The 22,180-nt window shown below is 46.8% G+C and overlaps 1 protein-coding gene across 1 annotated transcript in view; it reads right to left on the reverse strand.

Annotated features, from left to right (window-relative positions):
• Positions 1-22,180, reverse strand: part of EVI5L (ecotropic viral integration site 5 like) — a 46,593-nt gene continuing 24,413 nt past the window's right edge. The window contains 7 exon segments of the mRNA XM_040414691.1: positions 1-4,188; positions 5,200-5,295; positions 5,396-5,491; positions 5,596-5,742; positions 15,314-15,472; positions 15,560-15,700; positions 20,047-20,175. Coding sequence (XP_040270625.1) covers positions 3,901-4,188; positions 5,200-5,295; positions 5,396-5,491; positions 5,596-5,742; positions 15,314-15,472; positions 15,560-15,700; positions 20,047-20,175 — 1,056 coding nt within the window. The 3' untranslated portion in view covers positions 1-3,900.

A 22,180-nucleotide genomic window follows, 5' to 3' on the forward strand; every position in this document is an offset into this window, starting at 1 on the left:
TGAATCTCTGCAAATACGCTGCTGCACTTATCCTATACAAGACTTCTAAGTGCACATGTATCGGCACTGGTTATTTGTACAATAATAGGATGCAGCAGAGCTCGGTTTAATTATAAAGGGATGTGTCTGTCAGCAGGGTTGTTGACAGTTGTCTAAAAGCAACTAGCAGAATTATGAATGCAGCTCTGGAGTGTAACACAGGATTTAACACGGGATAAGCACAAGATAATTAATACAATTCATTTACAAAAGGAACTTCTCGATATTTTATACGATTACTTCAGGCGTCTGAAACAACATGACCATTGACATTAAGGGGTATTCTGCTTGTTCGAAGTACAGCGCTCGGCTATCCCATAGAAATGAATGGAGTGAACATGTGCGACCGGACGCTACGTTCATTGCAGGGGGTACGGGGACCCCACCCATCTAATAGTTATCCCCTATCCTTTGAATAATGATGCTAACTTCAAACAACCAGAATACCCCTTTAAAAAGGATGTATCCCGTCTGTTTTAGTAAATACTAGCATTTCCCATGTAATAACAATTCTGCTGCGTCTAGTCTTATAGCTCTATGTTCTGCTATTCCTTTATTATTCCTGCTAGAAGTTATGAATGAATTGCCAAATGTCTGCAATGATGGAGGTGACCAGTTGGGGCACAATGCAATGCATGCTACCAGTTCACCCCCCCATCTGGACTTTTATTGTAGACTTCTAGCAATTTATTCATTCACTTCTAGAAGGAATAACAGAGGAATAGCACAACATAGTCATAAGAATAGATGCCCCAGAATAGTTATTGGTTGCTAACACAGACATGTCAGGAGAAGGGACAGGTCCTCTTTAAAAACAATATATATTATAGACTCTTCCACTTTTGAGGATAAAAAGGAAATCAAACATCCGCCGCGTGATCGTCTTGTTCACACGAAGCATTTACAAAAGACGAAACAGTCATATACATAGGTATGTACACGTTACCACAGCTTGTTCTCTGGTGTCGGGGGGTTAGTAATACTGCAGGACGCGGGTGGAGGAAGGGCCATAAGGCTTACTTGGCAGAGTTGGGTAAACTCTTAGAGGTACCTGATTTTCTATGTCAGCTGCCATTTTGTCTTAGCCTATATACCCTGTATAAAGGGGAAGCCATTTGCTAAATTCCCCCCCCCCCCCCCCGAGAACATTACAAAAATGGAAAGTATCTTCAACTTTTAGACAACCCTTGGTCAAATTCCTTTTCGTTAACCATTAATACAGTGCCATGAGAACCAGTTTAAAGCAGGGGCGTAGCTATAGTGGAAGCGGCTGCCACGGGCCCTGAACTCAGGAAGAGCCCGCCCATGAGGAGGGCTGAAAGATTTTACTGTCAGGGCCACCCCTCAACAGGATAATACAGAGGCTGCCCGGCCTGGTTTGAGAAAGGAGTGAGGGTTCCCTGGGAGGAGGGGGCCCGTTCAAAAATTTGCAGTCACTTCTAGTTGCGCCACTGGTTTACAGCTCATGAACCCTCGAGTCTCCAGGAAGGAGCCCCCGAGATTGGCTGTGGGGAGACGTATACCACAGAAGAAGGGCTTTCCTCTCTGGCTAGAATTTAAGGATTCAGTAGAATTTTTGGCAAATGTCACTTTCTTTAAAAGGAAGACTCCGAGTAAAACTGGTGAACCGTTTTCTACAACGAATGCATCCCGTTCTATAAAAACCCTGTGTCATGCTTCGCCTCCTAGGCGTAACTCGCGGAGAGGGGTCCAACAAAGGGTCTACATCCAAAATTGTTATGTGAAATGGGGTTTTCAAAGTGACTAAACAGGTTACATTTCTAAAGCATCTAAGAGCGGAAGCTTTGACCCGAGCGGGCAATTTCTCCTTGAACTGCTTCCAAGTCTGTACAGAAAAAAGAAATGGGGCGTATTCACACTGCATCCGTCTGGTGTATGTGCCGGAAAAGTCAAATGTATCCATAGGGTTCCACTCAAAATCGACAGAGGCCAAAAGCCTGTCCTTGTAGCCTCCATCAAGTGGTACACACCAGGATGCCTTTGTTCTGCGGTATGACATAGCGTCATTCTGCTGCACTACTACACCCAGAGGCATCCTGTAGAAAAACTATACTGCGCAGTATACAGTATAGGAGCCTGCGGGAGACGTATACCGCCGTATGCCTACACAGCGGCATCCTCCTGATGTATATAGTATAAGTAGACCCTCAGTTGGACTCTTCACCATTACATTTGTTCATTTCTCCCCTACTAAGACTAAAAAAAGCGCCAATATTGTCCACGGGCTGTACCGAGCATTACACTTACCTACTAAGGGCTCGTTTGCGTTGGAGGCTCCTTTTGTAAAAAATCTGAGAGAGAAAAGTCCCGCAAAAAATGTTCTTCTGAACTGAAATGAACGGATCCCATTACAGTCAATGCAATGTTGGGTTCCGTTAGTGTCAGTTATGTGCGGAGTCCTGCACTTCCGTTATTTCTGTTCTTCTGCTCCTATAACGGAGCAGGAAAACGGAAAATTATAGCGGTGCGGTGAACGAGCCCTTACTTACTTTGTATGTGACAGAGCTGTAATACCGGACACGGTCTATGGACAAGAGTGGCGTTGTTTCTGGAAAAAAAAACTCAATCCTTTTTGTGATCTGGGACGCGTCTGTGAAAAGTGGTGCCGCTTCAGGTGCCAAGTCTGACAGGCCCTGGTTGTTGTTCGCCATATCTCCCAGTAGTTGATGGAGCCATGTTGGAAGAGGACAGTGGTACAATGGTTGTGGTAGTGTCTGGGTAGGACAAGACCAGCTCTGCTCATTCTCAGGGATGTCAGGCTGTCATTGCGGTGGCTCCATGTTGGTCCCTCAAAGAACAGAGATTCTGGAGGTACCAACTGAGGTCCAATCTGGTTAGTAATGCTATATTCATTAGCGTAACGGAAGTGTTCCCGTAACTTATGGAGGTATATTCTGCGGAAGAACCGCGCCTGGTGGAGGCAGCCATGTTGTGGACTTCCATCCATGACAAAGCAACATGGAAAAGGACTAGAGATACGGAGAGAGGCACTTCACAAAGCCATTTTGAACATACCCAAACTCCATTTGCATCCATTGGTCACCTATTAAAGGGGTTCTCCTGCTTATTATAAATGAAGCTGATGGAGACGGACCCTCGGTATGCTCCTGCACCTGGCTCTGTGGACCACACTGGTTACATAGACAGGGCCCATGGGTGAGACATGCCTACCACTCAATGAGTACACAATGGATATTACAGTACAGATCACTTGAAGAACCCCAAAACTAGTGAATGTCATGTCATGGAAAAGCTGAACACCTATGCAGCCCACAAAATGGCTGCCTCTATAGTGACTAGAAGGTGAATACTGTATGAAGTTAGGAATACTGATCCAGTCCGATATAATCTACCAGAAATGACGTATACAAAAACTGGAAATGGGCTGCAAACTAGTTTTCCAGGTATGGGACACTTATTGGCCGTTATTATTTTAGTGCAATTAGGGGGTTATGTATGGGACTGTAAATTGCCCCATTTACCCCCGACTCCATACTGGCATGACTGTTTGGCAGGGGTAAAGCTTGTAGATGTAGTGTCCACCTTCAGATTAGTATTTTAACCTACATTTAAAGGAGTAGTTTAGGAGAACTTCTTCATTGGACCCCATGTGCGTTCACACCAGAGTCTCGTTCCACCAACTGGCCATAAACATAAGCCGTGTGGTTACTACTCACCCCCCTAAGGTTCCTCTTTGGGGTAAGAGCAGTTCAAGCACCCATTTACGTACCCTAAGAGTGATCATTCTGAAAGGGAACTGAAGAGGTTAGGTAGTGTCATCCCAAAAGGTACGAAGGATTGTTTACTGCTCCTCTGCTTCAGCCCCCTCGTTCCCCTGTGCTATTCCTCCTCTGCGGGCTCAGGGGGAGAATCAGATGTTGCGCCGTTGGTTTCCACTCCCTCTTCACTGTCAGAGCTGGCAGAACTTCTGAGAGGCCTCAAGAAGCAAGCCTTGTGCGGGGAGTGGGGGTACAGGGCATCCTGCAAGGCTCCGAGGGGCCGGGAGAGAAGCTCTTCATCTGAAGACGGCAGGGAGTATTCGTCTTCTTGGCCTGAGCGGGAGGAGAGGTTCAGTCCATCAAAGGAGATGGGATCGGAGTAAGGTTTATAACCTCGAAGAATGAGGATCTTTGGAGAAAAAAAAAAAAGAAGTTTACATATAAAGCTGAATAGAAATGACAACACCCATCATTCTGTATCATTTTAGCTGTAGACGGTATAACGCAGCTCCGGTATAAATACTGATGAGTAACTTTGCAAATCGTTCCTTCATCACGTACTAATTTTGAGTTACATGATTTTTATCTCCAGTCACAGCCAAAGCTGCATTCAAATTTTACCGATAACCTAAGATTCATTGCCCTGTTTCGTACTGCTATGTTCTGTCAATGCATCACATCAGGGAAGGAAATCCATGATCACAGCAGTACCTCCATGTACCTATAAAATCTAATCCTATTGATATTACATTAAAGGGGCATTCCCATCACTTTATGATCAGTTGGCGTTCCAACCTTTGGGACCCCCCACCGATTCTAAGAATGAAAAGGAAGGAGCTCCGATTTAGCACCGTGTCCTCCCCACTGTGGCCCTAAACCAGCATTGTATCCCCTTCATTCACTGGATCAGTGGGGGACCACACGTCACACCTCTGCCAATCATAAAGTGATGGCATAACCTAGTGATACGGCATCACTGATCATCCCTTTAAAAGACAGTTTGGTGGAGGAGGAAGCGCTGATGCTTTCCAAATGGCTTATTTGCCAGTCTACAGGGGAGCACCTAGCCTTGCTGCTGCCTTAAGGCGGAAATTGAAACAACGCCCCCCCCCCCCCTCCAGCCAAAGGCATACTGTCATACACATGAATATAGAGAGAGGAGCACCTCCACAACGGAAGCGCAAATTTCTCACGGCCCTGTCACTGCCTCCTCTCGTCTCTAGGTCTCGCCGCCTCACCTGGCCTCATTGGAGGTGCCAACCTGTCTGTACAAAGACTGAAAGAGAAAGGAGTACGTCCAGCCTGAGGTGCACCCAGGAAGTCAGGAAAATGTTGAATGTGGCTTTGACTGTGACTAGTGTACAAGAGATCAGGACAAGTTAGTTGTAAATGGTACAATAGTTTGCAGCCAAACACTTACCTCCTGCCTCAGTTCTTCAATCTGATCCTTCAGTTCCCGGATGTACTGGGAAAAATCGGAATCATCCAGTTTCCCTTTGATCACCCCCTCTTCTTTCTATAGACGTAAGTAAGAGGAATGAAGCAAAAAAACCACAGCTCATATACCGGCTGGTGGGAAGGCACAGAAGTCTAGGGAGACCACTCAAGTATCTTACCTGGATCTCCAACTCCGCTATTCTCTGACGCATTTCAGCAACAGCCGCCATACTGTCTGCTTCCCTCAGCCGCACCGCCATTACCTCTTCTTTATTCTAGGATATATCGTGGTTAGGAGAGAAAGACGACAGTGTACCATAGAAGCCAGACAGTCTATGAACACGCAGCTCTTGATAAATCAGGGTCGCTGGACACTCACCTTGCACTCAGATACTGCATGTCTCCTCTTATCCTCGCTCATCTGTGACTGCAGGGCCTTGTACTGTGCGGCCTCGTTCTGCAGTTTGTCTCTCAGTTCCTTGCACTCTTTCTCCAGACGTGAGAGCTGTTTCTCATGCATTACTTCCTGGAAGGTACGAAGAACTTCAATGTACTGGATTCTCCCGAAACAGAGCGGCACATATGTAGCTATATAAATACATTTTTCACTGAGGTGTCCCTATTATTTGTATAAAAGTCCCCCCCCCCGCCGATCAGCTGTTTGAGAAGGCACCGATGCTTGTAGTAGCGCTGCGACTTTCTCCTTGCTCACCAAGCACAATGTCGTACATTGCATAGCGGCAGTGTTTGGTATCGCATCTCAGTCCCATTTACTTAATGGGGCTGAGCTGCGCCCAGGCCATGTGACCGATGAATGTGATGTCACATGGACTAGGCAAAGCTGCAAGAAGGCTCGGGGGCGCTGCTGTGAGCGCCCGCGCCTTCTCAATCAACTGGTCGGAAAACCTTACAAGCAGCGGTGTCCTTGCCTGTGAAGCCCTTTTGATGCAAATCAATGATGACTACACGTTTTCTTGGAGGTAACCAAGGTTAACAGAAGAAGATAATGATTTACAGCTCCCTGACTTTTAAAGCAATAGCATTCTGCTATTCTAATTCAATCAGCATGACAGTGATCTCTGCTCCCTTGACCTCATTAACACTTCCTCCTGAGCCAACAAGAAGATCACTGAAATCATTTTGGGTCAGGGCTGAAATGAAGAAGGCTTTGCCACCAGGATCAACCCTATTAAACCAGACATACTGTCTGGTAGGGCTCCTCATGCGGATTAAAACAATACCTTTCTTTTGTCTGTATGATAAATAGTTGCAGAGATATCTGTGTTTTTATTCATATGCAAATGAGCAACTGGAGCACCAGGAGGCGGAGCTGAATCCTTGGAGCACTGCTTTGTAACGCCCCCTGTGCTCTGAACACTCCCCTTCCCCTTGATTGACAGGGATAGACATGCTGATGGCAGAGCTGTCTCCTAGCATCTACAAATCATATACACTATGTACTATAGCTTCACCACACTGCGATCTGCTCAGAAAGCGAATCTACATATTACTGCTTTATTCATGGGCACAATATATGATTAGAAAGACACCAGTGATATGTGTAATCTAAGGCTATTTTCACACTAGCGGTAGGACAGATCCGACAGGCTGTTCACCCTGTCGGATCCGTCCTGCTGCTATTTCGCCGTGCCGCCGCTCCGTCCCCATTGACTATAATGAGGACGAGGGCGGAGCTCCAGCGCAGCACAGCAGTGCACGGCGAAAGTCTAGCGGCCTCACACCGTGAACTGCCGTGCTGCGCCGGAGCTCCGCCCCCGTCCCCATTATAGTCAATGGGGACGGAGCGGCGGTCCGGCGAAATAGCGGCAGGACGGATCCGACAGGGTGAACAGCCTGTCGGATCCATCCTGCCGCTAGTGTGAAAGTACCCTTATAAGCATAGAAAAAAAAACATCTTCTCTGTGTGGAGAGACTATAGCTCAGAGATCAGCGCTTAGTTTTGCATGTAGAGATCCCAGGTTTGACTCTTGGAAGAGGTTTTTTCCTTCAGATATTTTTTCTTCTTTCACATTTAACCCATAATAAAAGTACTTATCCTTATCACATTGAAAATAAATGTTTTTAGGTTTAAAAAGCTAATACATATTGTTGGTTTCTTTATTGTGCCTATAAGGGCGGGTTCACACTAGCGTTATGGATTCCGTTATTGTTTTCCGTTATAACATGGTTATAACTGAAAGTACCGACATTGTAAGACGGAATTCAGAATGGAAACCTTTAGAGGCATTTCGTTTTGATCCGGGGCAAACAGAACAGATCCGTCTGGTTTCCGTTATCCAGGACGGAAAAGAAAGTCCATGCCTTTAAGGGTTTTCGTTTTGAATTCCGTCTTACATAATCCGTTATTTTCAGTTATAGCTATAACGGAATTCATAACGCTGATTTGAACCATGCCCTCATAGATTTTGGGTTTGTAAGCAAAAAAAATATACTGTGGGGATTCGCTCTGGTAGACAGGGTGTATGGACGCACTACAGAGGCAAATTACCAGTTCTTAAATCAAACGTCCATGTTTATTCACACAAAGCAAAAACAAAACGTCACTTTGCAGTCTTGGTGTTAGTTCACACACAATGGAAAGTCCACATAGCAAAAATCACCTTGTTGGCAGTTCTGCCTCCAGCAGTCCATAGCAGGCTTTTAGGGGGCCCGTTTCCCTTACAGACGGGTCTCAGCCCTCCAGCACGGCTCAAGCCTCAGGTCCCAGCACACACACCTCCTGAGCTCCACTGTCAGACTGAGGTAATCCTCCTCACCTGGCAGTGCTGGCTGTTTTTTAGGCCTGGCAAAACCCGGCCTGGAATATGGGGAGTAGTCACCCACCCAGTACTTTGACTACTCCCAATAAGAGCCGTCCCGGATCAGCTATACAGCCATACTAAGTAAGGTTTACTTACTAACTAAGGTGTCAAACAGCAACTGCTACTGACACATAAAAACCGGCTCTTACTCCACAGAGGCCAGGAACCTCGGTGACACGTACCTATAATCCACAATGATTCCTTGTACCTTCTTACATACCTCCCCCATTTGTTCAACCCTGAGGGGATGAACACATGCCATACAGTATATTCGGGACAGGGCATCCGCGTTTCCCTGCAACCGGCCTGCCCTGTGTTCTACAGAGAACTTAAAGTTTTATAAGGACAGGAATCACCTGGTGACTTGGGCATTTCTCTCTTTGGCCTGGCTCATCCCCTTGAGAGGGGAGTGGTCGGTCACCAGGCGGAATGTTCTCCCCAACAAATAATAGCGGAGAGACTCGAGTGCCCACTTAATAGCCAGGCACTCTCTCCCCACTATACTGTACCTGGTTTTGGCTGGAGTGAGCTTGCGGCTTACGAAGACAACCGGATGCTCCTCCCCGTTGACTTCCTGAGACAGTACAGCACCGATGCCTACTTCAGAGGCGTCTGTCTGTACTCTGAATTCCCGCTTGAAGTCGGGCGTCATCAAAACCGGGGACCCACACAGGGCGGACTTCAAAGCGGAGAAAGCCTCTTCCGCCCGGTCATTCCAGTGAACCATCACTGACTTGCGTCCCTTCAATAACACTGTCAATGGCGCGGCTACAGTAGCAAAGTGGGAAATAAATCTCATGTAATAGCCCATCATTCCTAGCAATTAGTGATGGACGAACATCTGCCGGGACGGTGCACGAACGCGATCAAATATTCGCGAACCGCAAGTTCGCGGCGAGTCCCATTCATTTTAATGGCAGGCGAACCTGAAACACCTTCAGCTCATATTTGCAGCCAAGAAATAATTACTAGAAGTGCACAAATAGTCCCACAACATGGACAGTGACATACCAGATGTATTATTCAAATTTGCGATCTCCATTCATAATTTTTTTCAATGCGAAATATCGGCAATATAATTTTCGTGTACGCGCATGCACAAATGCACTATAAAGAAAGTATATTGGTATATAAACACCCTGCTTCTATCAGTTTTTTGGGGGCGACTGGTATATCACACCAGTTATAATTATTTTTTCTAATTGCGTTTGTCACTCTGTGTAGCTGCAGTTACCGCTCACCAGTCACAATGCTGCACAATACAAATCCACTATAATATGCTTTCTATGTTAGAAAGTATATTATAACTGTATTACACCCCTCTGTACTGCACACCTATACCAATCCTTAAAAGGACTTTTGGGGCCCTATTAGCTAGCGTTTGGTGTCCCTAACAGCCTGTCCCTGCGCCACACAGCAACCTCTCCCTACACTGGCAAAAGACTGAATGTAAAATGGCGGACAGATCAGGTTTATATATAAGGTAGGGGGTATGTCCATGTGCGGAAATGTCTCAATTGGCTGCCCTGTACCACCTGATGGATGTGTCATGGGTCAAAGTTCTTCACAATGTAAAAGAATATGGCGGGTGCGAATATCTCCATATGTTCGGCGAATCGCGAACGCGCGAAGTTCGCCGCAAACCGACCGCCAGGTGAACCACAAGGCCATCTCTACTAGGAATGACTACTTATTTAGTGGTGACAGGTCGTGGGCCAATTACTTATCGCCTCTATTTTGTTTACTTGAGGTTTGATCACTCCGCGCCCAATGACATACCCCAAGTATTTAGTCTCCTCTAACCCTATTGGACATTTTTTTGGGTTAGCGGTTAGTCCTGCTTTCTGAAGGGAGTCCACTACAGCCTGCACTTTGGGTAGGTGACTTTCCCAGTCGGTACTGTGGATGACAATATCGTCCAGGTAAGCCAAAGCGGCCCGACGAAGTGGATGCAGCACAATGTCCATAAGCCGTTTAAAAGTGGCGGGGGCACCATGCAGACCAAAGGGTAGTACTTTGTACTGATACAGTCCTTCAGGTGTGATGAAGGCAGTTTTCTCTTTGGCAGCCTCCGTTAAGGGCACCTGCCAGTACCCTTTCGTGAGGTCCAAAACAGAAAAATACTGGGCTTGTCCTAACCTCTTTAATAAGCTCATCAACCTGGGGCATGGGATACGCATCAAATTTGAAAATCTCGTTCAGTTTACGAAAATCGTTACAGAACCGGAGTGTCCAGTTCGGCTTGGGTATCAAAACTATAGGACTAGCCCACTTACTTTTAGACTTCTCAATGACGTCTAGACTCAGCATCATCTACACTTCCTCTGAGATGGCTTGTTGCCGAGCCTCGGGTACCCGGTATGGTTTTAGCCAGACTTTCGCCTGAGGCCAGTGACAATGTCATGCCGAATTGTCGAAGTGCATCCAGGGAGGTCCGAAAACACCTCTGTGTTCCGGCTAATAAACTCCCTGGCTTCCTGAGCCTGTTTAGAGGAGAGGCTGTCAGCAATTTTTACTGTGGCGGCCGCTTCCCTTGCTTCAGACAGAGGGGCCGGTACCTCTTCTCCTAGAAAACCCGGCCGCGAGCTGTCTTCAGTACAGGTTTCACTATCTTTCTACAGTTTGAGTAGATTCACATGATACACCTGCTCTGGCTATCGCCTCACTGGCTGGTGTACCTTGTAGTTTACATCTCCAATTTTTTCAAGTACCTCGTAGGGCCCCTGCCCAGGAACTTACTGTCCACGGTCGGCACCAGAACCAAAACCTGATCACCCGGGTTAAAGATCCGGACCCGAGCCTGCCGATTATAGATCCGACTCTGGGCTCGCTGAGTGGCCTCCATATGCTCCCTGACAAGAGGACCTAGTAGAGGTCTAGGGCACCTTTCACACAGCGAACATGAGGTAGGGCAGAAGAAGGTCCCAGTGCTTCCCAACTTTAGACACCACCCTTTTTAACATGGTTTTTAATGTTTTATTAAACCTTTCAACTAGACCATCCGTTTGCGGATGGTAAACGGACGTCCGTAACTGTTTGATATGCTGCAACTTACAGAGCTCCCTCATGACCTTAGACATAAAAGGTGTCCCCTGGTCAGTCAGAACCTCTTTAGGTAGCTCCACTCGGGAGAACATCTCCATTAGCTCCTTAGCTATCAGTTTAGCTGATGTATGTCGCAGTCGCACCGCCTCCGGGTACTGAATGGTGTAATCTAGGACGACCAGGACGTGTTGGTGTCCTTTAGCAGACTTTGGTACTGGGCCTACGAGGTCCAAAACGATTCTCTCAAACGGTACCTCGATGATCGGGAGAGGTACCAAGGGACTGCGGAAAAGGTGCTGGGGGCTAGTTGCCTGGCAAGTCGGGCAAGACTTCAGAATTCGTCCACCTCTCTAAACACACTGGGCCAGTAAAACCGTTGTAGTATCCGGTCCTGTGTTTTCTGCATTCCCAGATGCCCCCGAGAACATGTTGGTGGGCTAACTCGAACACGAGTTTGCGATAAGCCTGGGCACCACTAACTGTTCAATATGTTCACCCTGCAGTTGGTTTACCCGATACAACATACCCTGATGAACCACAAAACGGGGAAACACAGACTCTGCCCCTGGTTGTTGTGGTTCACCATCTACTATTAATACATTTCCCCAGGCACTGGATAGGGTTGGGTCCCGACGTTGGGCGGTACCAAAATTATCCAGAGACATTAAGGTCGGCCAGCATAGGCCCCGGCGGCAAGTCCTCTACATCTCCCACCATTACATTCAGTGGCCCCTCGGCCTCGGTTTCTGAGGGTTTTGGCCTCCCCCTGGAGCCAGGCCACTCTGATGGGTTTACCCCTGTCTCATAGGTATCAGCCACTTTCGTAGCAGGCCACAGTGCCAGGAAGCCCGGGAAGTCTCTCCCTATTATAAGTTCGTAATGTAAATTTCTGGCAACTGCCACTTCGTGAGTCCATCTGCCACCCCCTGTGGTTAGAGACACCAAGGCGGTGGGATAGTCTTTTAAGTCTCCATGGATTCACATGACCCCGACTTTCTGGCCAGTATACTCCGTGGACCGTACCAGGGGAGCCTTTACTAGGGACAGTGTCTCCCACTTCCACCCGGCACAAGTGGTTTAGAGTTTTTGGGGTACCTGCTGCACAAAGCTTCCTGGCATATAATGACTGACGGTAGCCATAGTTAGCATCCATGGGTTCCACCTGATGGGGACAGTCAGCTCTTATATGGCCCGACTCCTGACACCGCCAGCAGACTATCGGAGCCAGGTTCGTAGGGGGAACATCCCGGGTGGGTTTGGTTGCTACAAGTCGCCGGGTCTGGGATGGAGATTTATGGGGTTTGCCTACCCCCCTCCCAAAAGAACCCCCCCCCTCCGTAAGATTCTTAGTAGCCTCATAGCGCTCCACCAGGTCCACCATTTCCATGGCATTGCCAGGAGACACCTGGCTGATCCAGTGCTAGAGGGGGTGGCAGAGCCCTCCAGAACATATCAGCCAATAGTCTATCCAGCATAGCCGTAGGACTCAGCACATCAGGCTGTAGCCACTTTTGCAAGAGGTGGAGTAAGTCATAATACTGGGTCCTCGCAGGCTCAGCCAGCTTAAACCCCCACTGATGTACCCGCTGGGCCCGGATCAACACTTTCACCCCCCAGTCTTGCCAAAATCTCACCCTTTACTTTTTGGTAGTTGGCCGCTTGATCGTCCGGCAGGCTCTGCTGGACTCAGGGAGTCTGGTGTCCCTAGTAAGGGCTCCCCTGGTACGGTCCACAGAGTACGCTGGCCGGAAAGTCAGGGTCATGTGCATCCATGGAGACTTAAAAGACTATCCCACCGCCCTGGTGGGAAGGCTTGCACAATAAAATATCAATTTTTGCAGATGACACTAAACTGTGTAAAGTAATAAACACTGAAGAGGACAGTATACTACTACAGAGGGATCTGGATAGACTGGAGACTTGGGCAGATAAGTGGCAGATGAGGTTTAACACTGACAAATGTAAAGTTATGCACATGGGAAGGAATAATGCAAGTCACCCATACATACTAAATGGTAAAACACTGGGTAACACTGACATGGAAAATGACCTAGGAATTTTAGTGAACAGCAAACTAAGCTGCAGAAACCAGTGTCAGGCAGCTGCTGCCAAGGCCAATAAGATAATGGGTTGCATCAAAAAGGGGCATAGATGCCCGTGATGAGAACATAGTCCTGCCACTTTACAAATCACTAGTCAGACCACACATGGAGTACTGTGTACAGTTCTGGGCTCCTGTGAACAAGGCAGACATAGCAGAGCTGGAGAGGGTTCAGAGGAGGGCAACTAAAGCAATAACTGGAATGGGTGGACTACAGTACCCTGAAAGATTATCAACATTAGGGTTATTCACTTTAGAAAAAAGACGACTGAGGGGAGATCTAATTACTGTGTATAAATATATCAGGGGTCAGTACAGAGATCTATCCCGTCATCTATTTATCCCCAGGACTGTAACGAGGGGACATCCTCTGCGTCTGGAGGAAAGAAGGTTTGTACACAAACATAGAAGAGGATTCTTTACGGTAAGAGCAGTGAGACTATGGAACTCTCTGTCTGAGGAGGTGGTGATGGTGAGTACAATAAAGGAATTCAAGAGGGGCCTGGATGTATTTCTGGAGTGTAATAATATTACAGGCTATAGCTACTAGAAAGGGGTCGTTGATCCAGGGAGTTATCTGATTGCCTGAATGGAGTCGGGAAGGAATTTTTTTTCCCCTTAAGTGGGGAAAATTGGCTTCTACCTCACAGGGTTTTTTTGCCTTCCTCTGGATCAACTTGCAGGATAATAGGCCGAACTGGATGGACAAATGTCTTTTTTCGGCCTTATATATTATGTTACTATGTATTCCACATAAAGCAAAAACAAAACATCACTTTGCAGTCTTGGTGTTAGTTCACACACAATGGAAAGTCCACATAGCAAAAATCACCTTGTTGGCAGTTCTGATTCCCGCAGTCCATAGCAGGCTTTTAGGGGCCCGTTTCCCTTACAGACTGGTCTCAGCCCTCCAGCACGGCACAAGCCTCAGGTCCCAGCACACAGACCTCCTGAGCTCCACTGTCAGACTGAGGTAATCCTCCTCACCTGGCAGTGCTGGCTGGTTTTTAGGCCTGGCAAAACCCAGCCTGGAACATGGGGAGTAGTCATCCACCCATAACTTTGACTATTCCCAGTAAGAGCCGTCCGGGATCAGCTATACAGCTATAATAAGTATTAAGGTGTCAAACAGCAACTGCTGCTGACACATAAAAACCGGCTCTTACTCCACCGAGGCCAGGAACCTCGGTGACACGTACCTATCATCCTATGATTCCTTGTACCTTCTTACTATATATATAATTTATCGTAGTATAGCCTTTTATTACAGGTTAAATGAGAGAGAAAAAACATAAAAGAAAAAAAAGTTCATGTAAATTTCTCCTGGGACTTGAATTTAGGATTTCTATATACAAAACTAAGCACTTACTACATAGAGAAGATGGTGTTTTTCTATGCTTATAAGCGAATATATATCACTGGTGTCTTTCTAATCATATATTGTGCCCATGAATAAAGCAGTAATATGTAGATTCGCTTTCTGAGCAGATCTCAGTGTGGTGAAGCTATAGTACATAGTGTATATGATTTATAGATGCTAGGAGACAGCTCTGCCATCAGCATGTATAGCCCTGTCAATCGAGGGGAGGGGGAGTATGCACAGCACAGGGGACGTTACAAAGCAGTGCTCCAAGGATTCGATGCTCAAAATTCTCATTTGCATATGAATAAAAACGCAGATATCTTTGCAGCTTAGCATACAGACAAAAGAAAGTTATACTTTTACTCAGCATGATGAGCTCTACCAGGCAATATACCTGTTTTAATACCGTTGACCATGCTGACAAAGCCTCTTGGATTGGAAACTGTTTTCTGCGATTAAAGGGGTTGTCTCATCTGGCCATTATTAAGGCGAGATGAGACACAGTCCCACCTCCCGCCCAGAAAACAGCAGTTTCAGCAGCTCTCATTGCTGTGTATGAGAGCTACAGAAACAACGAGGCACAGCAAGCTACGGTATACTGCTTCCCTCAGAAGCAGCATAGCTTGTTGCGCTACACTGTTTCCGTAGTTCTCATGCACAGCAGGATTTTTTTTGGCGCCATTCTTAATAAATCTCCCCTTCTATGAGTCTAGAATATACCACTCAATATACAACACAAAAAGGCAATCACATATGGAAAGTAGACCTGACTTTCCAGTATAAGAACCCTCTGCCGGAGTTCACGCGTTTCGCTCTGAGCCATGACTTCTCGTAACCGACAAGACATGACCTCATCCTGTAGGTTCCCAGTTGCACTTTTACGAGGTGAGTCTTTCCAAATACCTCCACCCCGAGTAGACATGGACTACATAATGAAAGATAGGATGAATCGTTAGTACACATGCCGAAGAGACTGTAGAAGTAACAGGAGAGCAGATGTACGTGTTCTTACCTGCCAGCGGTCACTCAGCTCTGTCACTTGCTTCTGTCCTTCCTTCATGACCTGCAGAGCATGGGCCTCTCTCTTCCTCAGAGACTGAAGCTCTTCCTGGAGAAGGGCAACGTTGCTTTCGTCGGGGAGAGAACTGTTTCTCTAAGAAGAACAAGAGACCTCTTCATTAACCCCTTTCTGCCTGCCCAATTTAATCAATGGTACAGTCCTCGCCATTTTATGTGTAATGTTTGAAGGCATTGCTCCTGTGCACAGCGCCATCAACACTGTACCTCACAAAACTGAAGTCACACTTTACTTTCACCTTCTCCTGTTGGAGTTAAAGGTCGACATACAGGAGAGAAGTAGCAATTTGTTGGGTCAATGGAGCCCAGTGGAGGCAGACCAGGCAGATGTTATGGGGCCCGTGAGCTTGGGGGGCCTGGGCGACCACTATGCCTGAAGCCTATGAGGCATTAGGACAGAGTAAGAGATCGCGATGACATCACCGTGACCTCCGGTGTTGGGTCTCACATGATGAGGCCACGACATTTGAGACATCAACACGTCATCGCGCAAAACAGGTGCAGGAGGGAACAGTGATGTCATCACAAACGCTTGCGCCGGGATGCGCGATAGCAAGAGGAATGCAGACGGAAGCAGAGAGCGGAACACAGGCAAGTATAGATTTATTTATTTTTTAAATGTATGTATGCTGGCCATACTGGGGGGGGGGGATGATGATGGAGGGCACTATATTTACTACACAGAGGGCCGTTCTATATCCTACACACGAGGCATTATATATATATTACAGAGAGAACAGTCTACAGAGGTGGGCATTGTATATACTACAGGGGGCCATTCTATATCTTACACAGGGAGCATTCTACAGAGGTGGGCATTGTATATAGTACGGGGAGGGGGACATTGTATATACTGTAGGAGGGTATTCTATATACTACTGGGGGGGGCATTAATTATACTACAGGTGGGCCATTCTATATTCTACACAGGGAGCATTCTATATAATACAGAGGGAGCATTCTACAGAGGTGGGCACTATATATAATACAGAGGGGGAATTATATATAATACAGAGGGGGGCATTGTATATACTATAGGCAGTATTCTATATACTATGAAGGGTATTCTACATACTATAGAGGCGGACATTCTATATACTACAGGGGGCCATTGTATATTCTACACAGGGAGGGAGCATTCTACAGAGGTGGCATTGTATATAATACAGAGGGGGAATTGTATATACTATAGGGTGTATATCTATCTAATATAGAGGTGGCCATTGTATATACTACTGAGAGGACCACTGAATATACTATAGGGGAGCCTGTAAATGTACACACTACAGGGAGGGGGCCATTATATATACTATCAATACAGATGGGGCATTATACTACGGGGCAGACACAGACGGCTTATACATCATAGCACTATAGGGAGCATTATAATACAGGTGGCATCATACATATGGAAATTACGGGGGGTGCATTATATGTAGTGGCACTACAGGAGGCATTATAATACAGGAGGCACTGCAGCGGGGCTTTATAAATACTGGGGCTAGTACAGGGGGCATTATAACTTCTGGGGACACTATGGGAGGCCCTGTGGGGACATTATTAGTATTGGGGGTACATGGTCTGGTCCAGGGCCGTCTTTGCCACAGGGCAAAAGGGGCAGCTGCCCAGGGCCCAGTTGCTCCTGGGGGCCCAAGGGAGCTCCGTTTCCTGACTTCCATTCACTAGTGACTGCATCACTAGATTAAAACATTCGGGGCCTGGGCCCCTGATGTTTTGTCCCAGGCCCGAATGTCCTGCCTGCCTGCTAGATACAACTGTATTGCCGTACACAGAACGGCAATACAATTGAATCTAATACACTGGGTCACTTGTAGAGGTGAAGGACCTGTGGTGACATCACAGGTCATGTGATCAGCAAGGCTGTGATAGGATGACCTGGATGATGTCACCATCATGTGACCAGTGCAGGATTGGACCGGAGTGAAGAGGGGAAGGAGCCTAATGCTGATGTCTGTATATGAGGACTGGAGAGGTAAGTGAAGGGACAGGGAGAGGCAGAGCAATGCTGGGAGTTGTAGTTATTTAACTAGGATGTATGTTAGGGCTGAAGGGAGGGATGTTATTTACATGGAACTGTGTGCTTGAGGTGGCTGGGGGAGGGAGTGATGTTATTTACATGGGACTGTATGTAGAAAGTGGATGGTGGGGGGGAATGATGTTTATGTACATGGGACTTAATGTTTAGGCTACGTTCACACTTGGGTTTGGGGATCCGCTTGTGAGATCCGTTTCAAGGCTCTCACAAGCAGCCCCAAATGCATCAGTTTAACCCCAATGCATTCTGAATGGATGCAGATCCATTTGGAATGCATTTGTTCGGCTCCGTACAGCCCCCCGTTCCGTTTTGGAGGCGGACCCCAAAATGCTGCAAGCAGCGTTTTTGTGTCCGCATGGCCTTGCGGAACCAAACGGATCCGTCCTGACTTACAATGTAAGTAAATGGGGACGGATCCCTTTGCATTGACACAAAAATGGTGCAATTGTAAACGGATCCGTCCCCCATTGACTTTCAATGTAAGTCAGGACGGATCCGTATTGGGACTTAGAAATTCAAATCTAATACAAACGAATCGGTCCTGAATGGATGCATTTGTTTGTATTATCGGTGCGGATCCGTCCTGTACAAGTACAGGACAGATCCGCACGAACGCAAGTGTGAGAGTAGCCTTAGGGGGTGATGTTTACATTGGATTGTGCGTTGGAGGCGGCTGGGGAGGAGGTGATGTTATTTACATGGGACTGTATGGTGGAGGGAGGATTATAACTGCAGGGGGCACTGCAGATCCAGGGGACATTATAGGTGGTCTTATTACTACTGGGGGCTCTATAGGAGGGACTTATAGATCCGTCTTATTTCTACTAAGTGCACTATGGGGGCCTTATTACTATTGAGGGGTCTGTAAGGAGCTTTATTACCACTGGGGGAACAATAGGGGGCTTTATTTCTACTGGGGGGCTCTCTGAGGGTATTATTAATATGGGAGGGCTCTTCTAATAATGGGGGCATTGTTGAGGAGCATTATCACGGTTGGGGCAGTGTTACTAATGAGGGCATTCTAGAAGGGAATTACTATTGGTGGGACTATGAGGAGCACTATTACTATGGGGGGCAGTAATGTTTCTTCAGGATAGTATTTGGGGGTATTAGGAGGGGGAACAGGGGCGTAACTAAAGGATCATGGGCTCCGGTGCAAGAGTTCAGCTTGGGCGCCCCCCTTCCCTCAGTGCTTTGTGTGTCTTCTTATGCGGCACAAGTGTCTATGGACCCCTTCAGGCTCCTGGGCCCGGTAGCGGCTGCTATCTCTGCACCCCCTATAGCTACACCCCGGGGGGGGGGGGGGGGCACAGCAAGCAGCAGGATAACACTTTGGGGGCTCCAGTTGGGGGATAATGATAGAATGTGAGGAAGCTAAGATGTCTGTGTGTCACACTCTGCAGAGACGAGGCGGCTGAGAGAAGTTGTCCAGACCGAGTGGAGAAGATGATGAGAGAGAAGATCTACAGAGAAGATGATGACAGAGAGGAGAGACGTCACCTGGAGGCCCTGGACGTGACAGGTAAGTGCTGCTGTATAGCAAGTACAGCAAAGTGGGGGGGGGGGGATCCAGGGGGCCCAAGTAAATTCTTGCCCAGGGTCCAATCAACATTAAAGACGGCCCTGGTCTGGTCCTAATGGAAAAGATGAGTAAAGAGAACATCTACATTAGAGGAGACATCACTAGATGTAAGAGGTATGTAGGGCTGTATTCTCCTGTATGTGTTACAGCGCTGTATGTAATCAATTATATTTGGGCGGGTGTGGGAGGCCCAGGACTGAGTTTTGCTATGGGGCCCCATGATTTCTATGTATGCCCCTGATGGAGCCCTAACGCAGGTCTAATAATATGAAAACAGTGTTATGGGCAGTGAGTGTGGTCCAACATTTGGTTTAGGGGTAATCTTAAGGGCATTATCCTGGCAGTCCTCTGGTTTTCACCCTTTAACCTCTATACAGGTGTCTGGGCTTCGCTGCAGGAGAGCCACAGGGCTGTACCTCCTGCAATAGTCTTTGTGTGGTTAACAGCTGACCCACAGGTGTCAGAGACCTGGCGCAGGGAACCAAAGGGGGTCAGGCAGAATCTAAGTCATGGACAGGCTATGATTAGGGCTGGCGGAGTATGTGCAACACAGGAATGAGTCTGAGGTCAGGCAGGCGGGGTTAACAGGCAAAGGTCAGGCCAGGCTGAGTGTGCTGGTACTTCAAGAGCCAGAGGGGGCGTCCACCCGATGGGAGGAGAAGGAAAGACCAGCCTGATCCTTCTTTCCCTAGATATCGGCTGTTGGGATGGAGTTGGGAGGCCACCATCAGCTGTTCGGCCAACATTACTTACATCTACTCTGTATGGCCAGCTAAACACTCACCTTTTCTAGTTCAACTACTTTTTCTTGCATTTCTTTCAAGGCTCCCAATGTCTCAGCTTCTCTAAGCCGTGATTCTTCTAGTTCAGACTCGAGGTGGCTGACGACCTCTTCTGTGACACGTGGATCATTCTGCAAGGAAAGAAAAGAACATTTGCTTATCATTTGACTACAGATAGATCTGGCTCCTGGAATCTATAGGTGGCCATACATTTCTCCTGCAATGGCCACTACACTAGGCATGTAGTACTGAATGCAGTAAATGAATGGCCAGCCATGTAGTAGAATGATGGGCCAGGTCCAACACAGTGGAAGCCACTCTCCCTTATACTTATGCACCAATCCCATCTGGACCTTTTCAGACTTGCCCAAATCTGGTTCCTATAGGGTTCCTTTGGATCAGGTCAAGAAAATATTTTAAAGTAGAGATGGCCAAGAAGGCCTCCTCAAAAATGCCTGTCAAAGCAGGTGTCACTACCAGAGCTTTGGGACGTTCTCACAGCTCTGTTTCTCCACCCCTGTGATGATGTCACTACTAGAGCTGGGAGGAGTTCTCACTGCTCTGTTTACTTTTGGTTTCCTTCCTCCCAGCTGTTCCTCATGCGTTTGATTTCCCTCTCTTTATATCACCCCTCCTCCTATTGTAGGGTGTGGATTATAGTTCTCATTTCAGTTGTAGCTCTTGCTTTAGTATCTTCACTTGTAGCTATCAGTTCACTGGACCTGTGTTCTGCTGCAGCAAGCACTCCGGATATTGCCAGCTGTCCTTGGATCCGTCTTCTCTCTGCGGCTGCAACACCTTCAGCTAAGTGTACAGACATTGTTGTGTACCTGATTATTTTCTGACTGGATCTGAGGTGGCCACGGTTCCCTCCATATACTGAGTAGGGCACCGGTGGCCGTGCCCCTTCCACTATTGTAGGGGTTACAGTGGTCATCAGTCTTAGGTACGTGAGCATGCCTCGTTCCGCCATTTGGATCCGGGCATGTGCTTTAGAAGCATAGGGAGAGCTTTGAGGGTCTGACAGGGGTCACCCTTTATCCTCCCTAGTTTGGGTCTGGTCAGTAGCTCTTTTACTGTGTATACTATTGTTGCTCACATACAGCCGTGACAGCAGGCAACAAATATCAGCCAATATACAGTGCTGGGCAAGAATAATAGAAGTAATAGGAAAATGAGCGAGAACTCATACACTTGGCAACCAGATTGACATATGCAGAAAATATTTATTAAATCCCCATAAAATACAAGTAATAAAATTTATAAGAACAATGTAGCAATAATATACAACATTACAGTCACATATATTGTGGTAGATATGATCGATACTCAGTGGTCACTGAGGAAGGGAGAGTGAATCTACCGTAACGCGTATGGTGAAACAAGTGATGTACCTGCATTGAAAAGCCTCCGATAATACTGTATGGCCATACAGAAGAAAATCTCTACAGTAAAGGATTAACTATTCTTATCGTCGAAAGCTGCACCAAAGGAAATTGCGGAACAGAGTGGCAACTCCCGCGATCTTTGGAACTCCCGCGAAATTTAAACCAGCTTGCTGTATGGAGCGACTGAATAAGCCGGCAAATATTTAAAGCTCCATTGAAGCAATAGGGAGACAGCAGACGCTAGACGGTAAGCCAAACATCGATTTAAAGTTTTCTTCAATCCAAAGCTCATATCGACCTTAAAAGGATATGCTATAAGAGACTTTTCACATTATCAGGATTCCTGTGGACACTTTATGAATATATTGCGCTCCCAGTGAATACACCTACAATATTTTCAGTGACATTCAGTTTCCCAAATTGGGATAAAGTGCTAGAAGATAATATCCCCTCTTCCCAAATAACAGCATATACTTGAAGTTTTTTGGTGAGATATATACTATCGAATTTATCGCACTATTGAGTCATATGAATATAGTGTCGATCATATCTACCACAATATATGTGACTGTAATGTTGTATATTATTGCTACATTGTTCTTATAAATTTTATTACTTGTATTTTATGGGGATTTAATAAATATTTTCTGCATATGTCAATCTGGTTGCCAAGTGTATGAGTGCTCGCTCATTTTCCTATTACTACATTTGCCTTTAAGAGAGGGTGGGGTGATTCCCTCTATATGAG

This window comes from Bufo bufo, chromosome 1 (genome assembly GCF_905171765.1).
Source record: "Bufo bufo chromosome 1, aBufBuf1.1, whole genome shotgun sequence".
NCBI classification, from domain to species: Eukaryota; Metazoa; Chordata; class Amphibia; order Anura; family Bufonidae; genus Bufo; species Bufo bufo.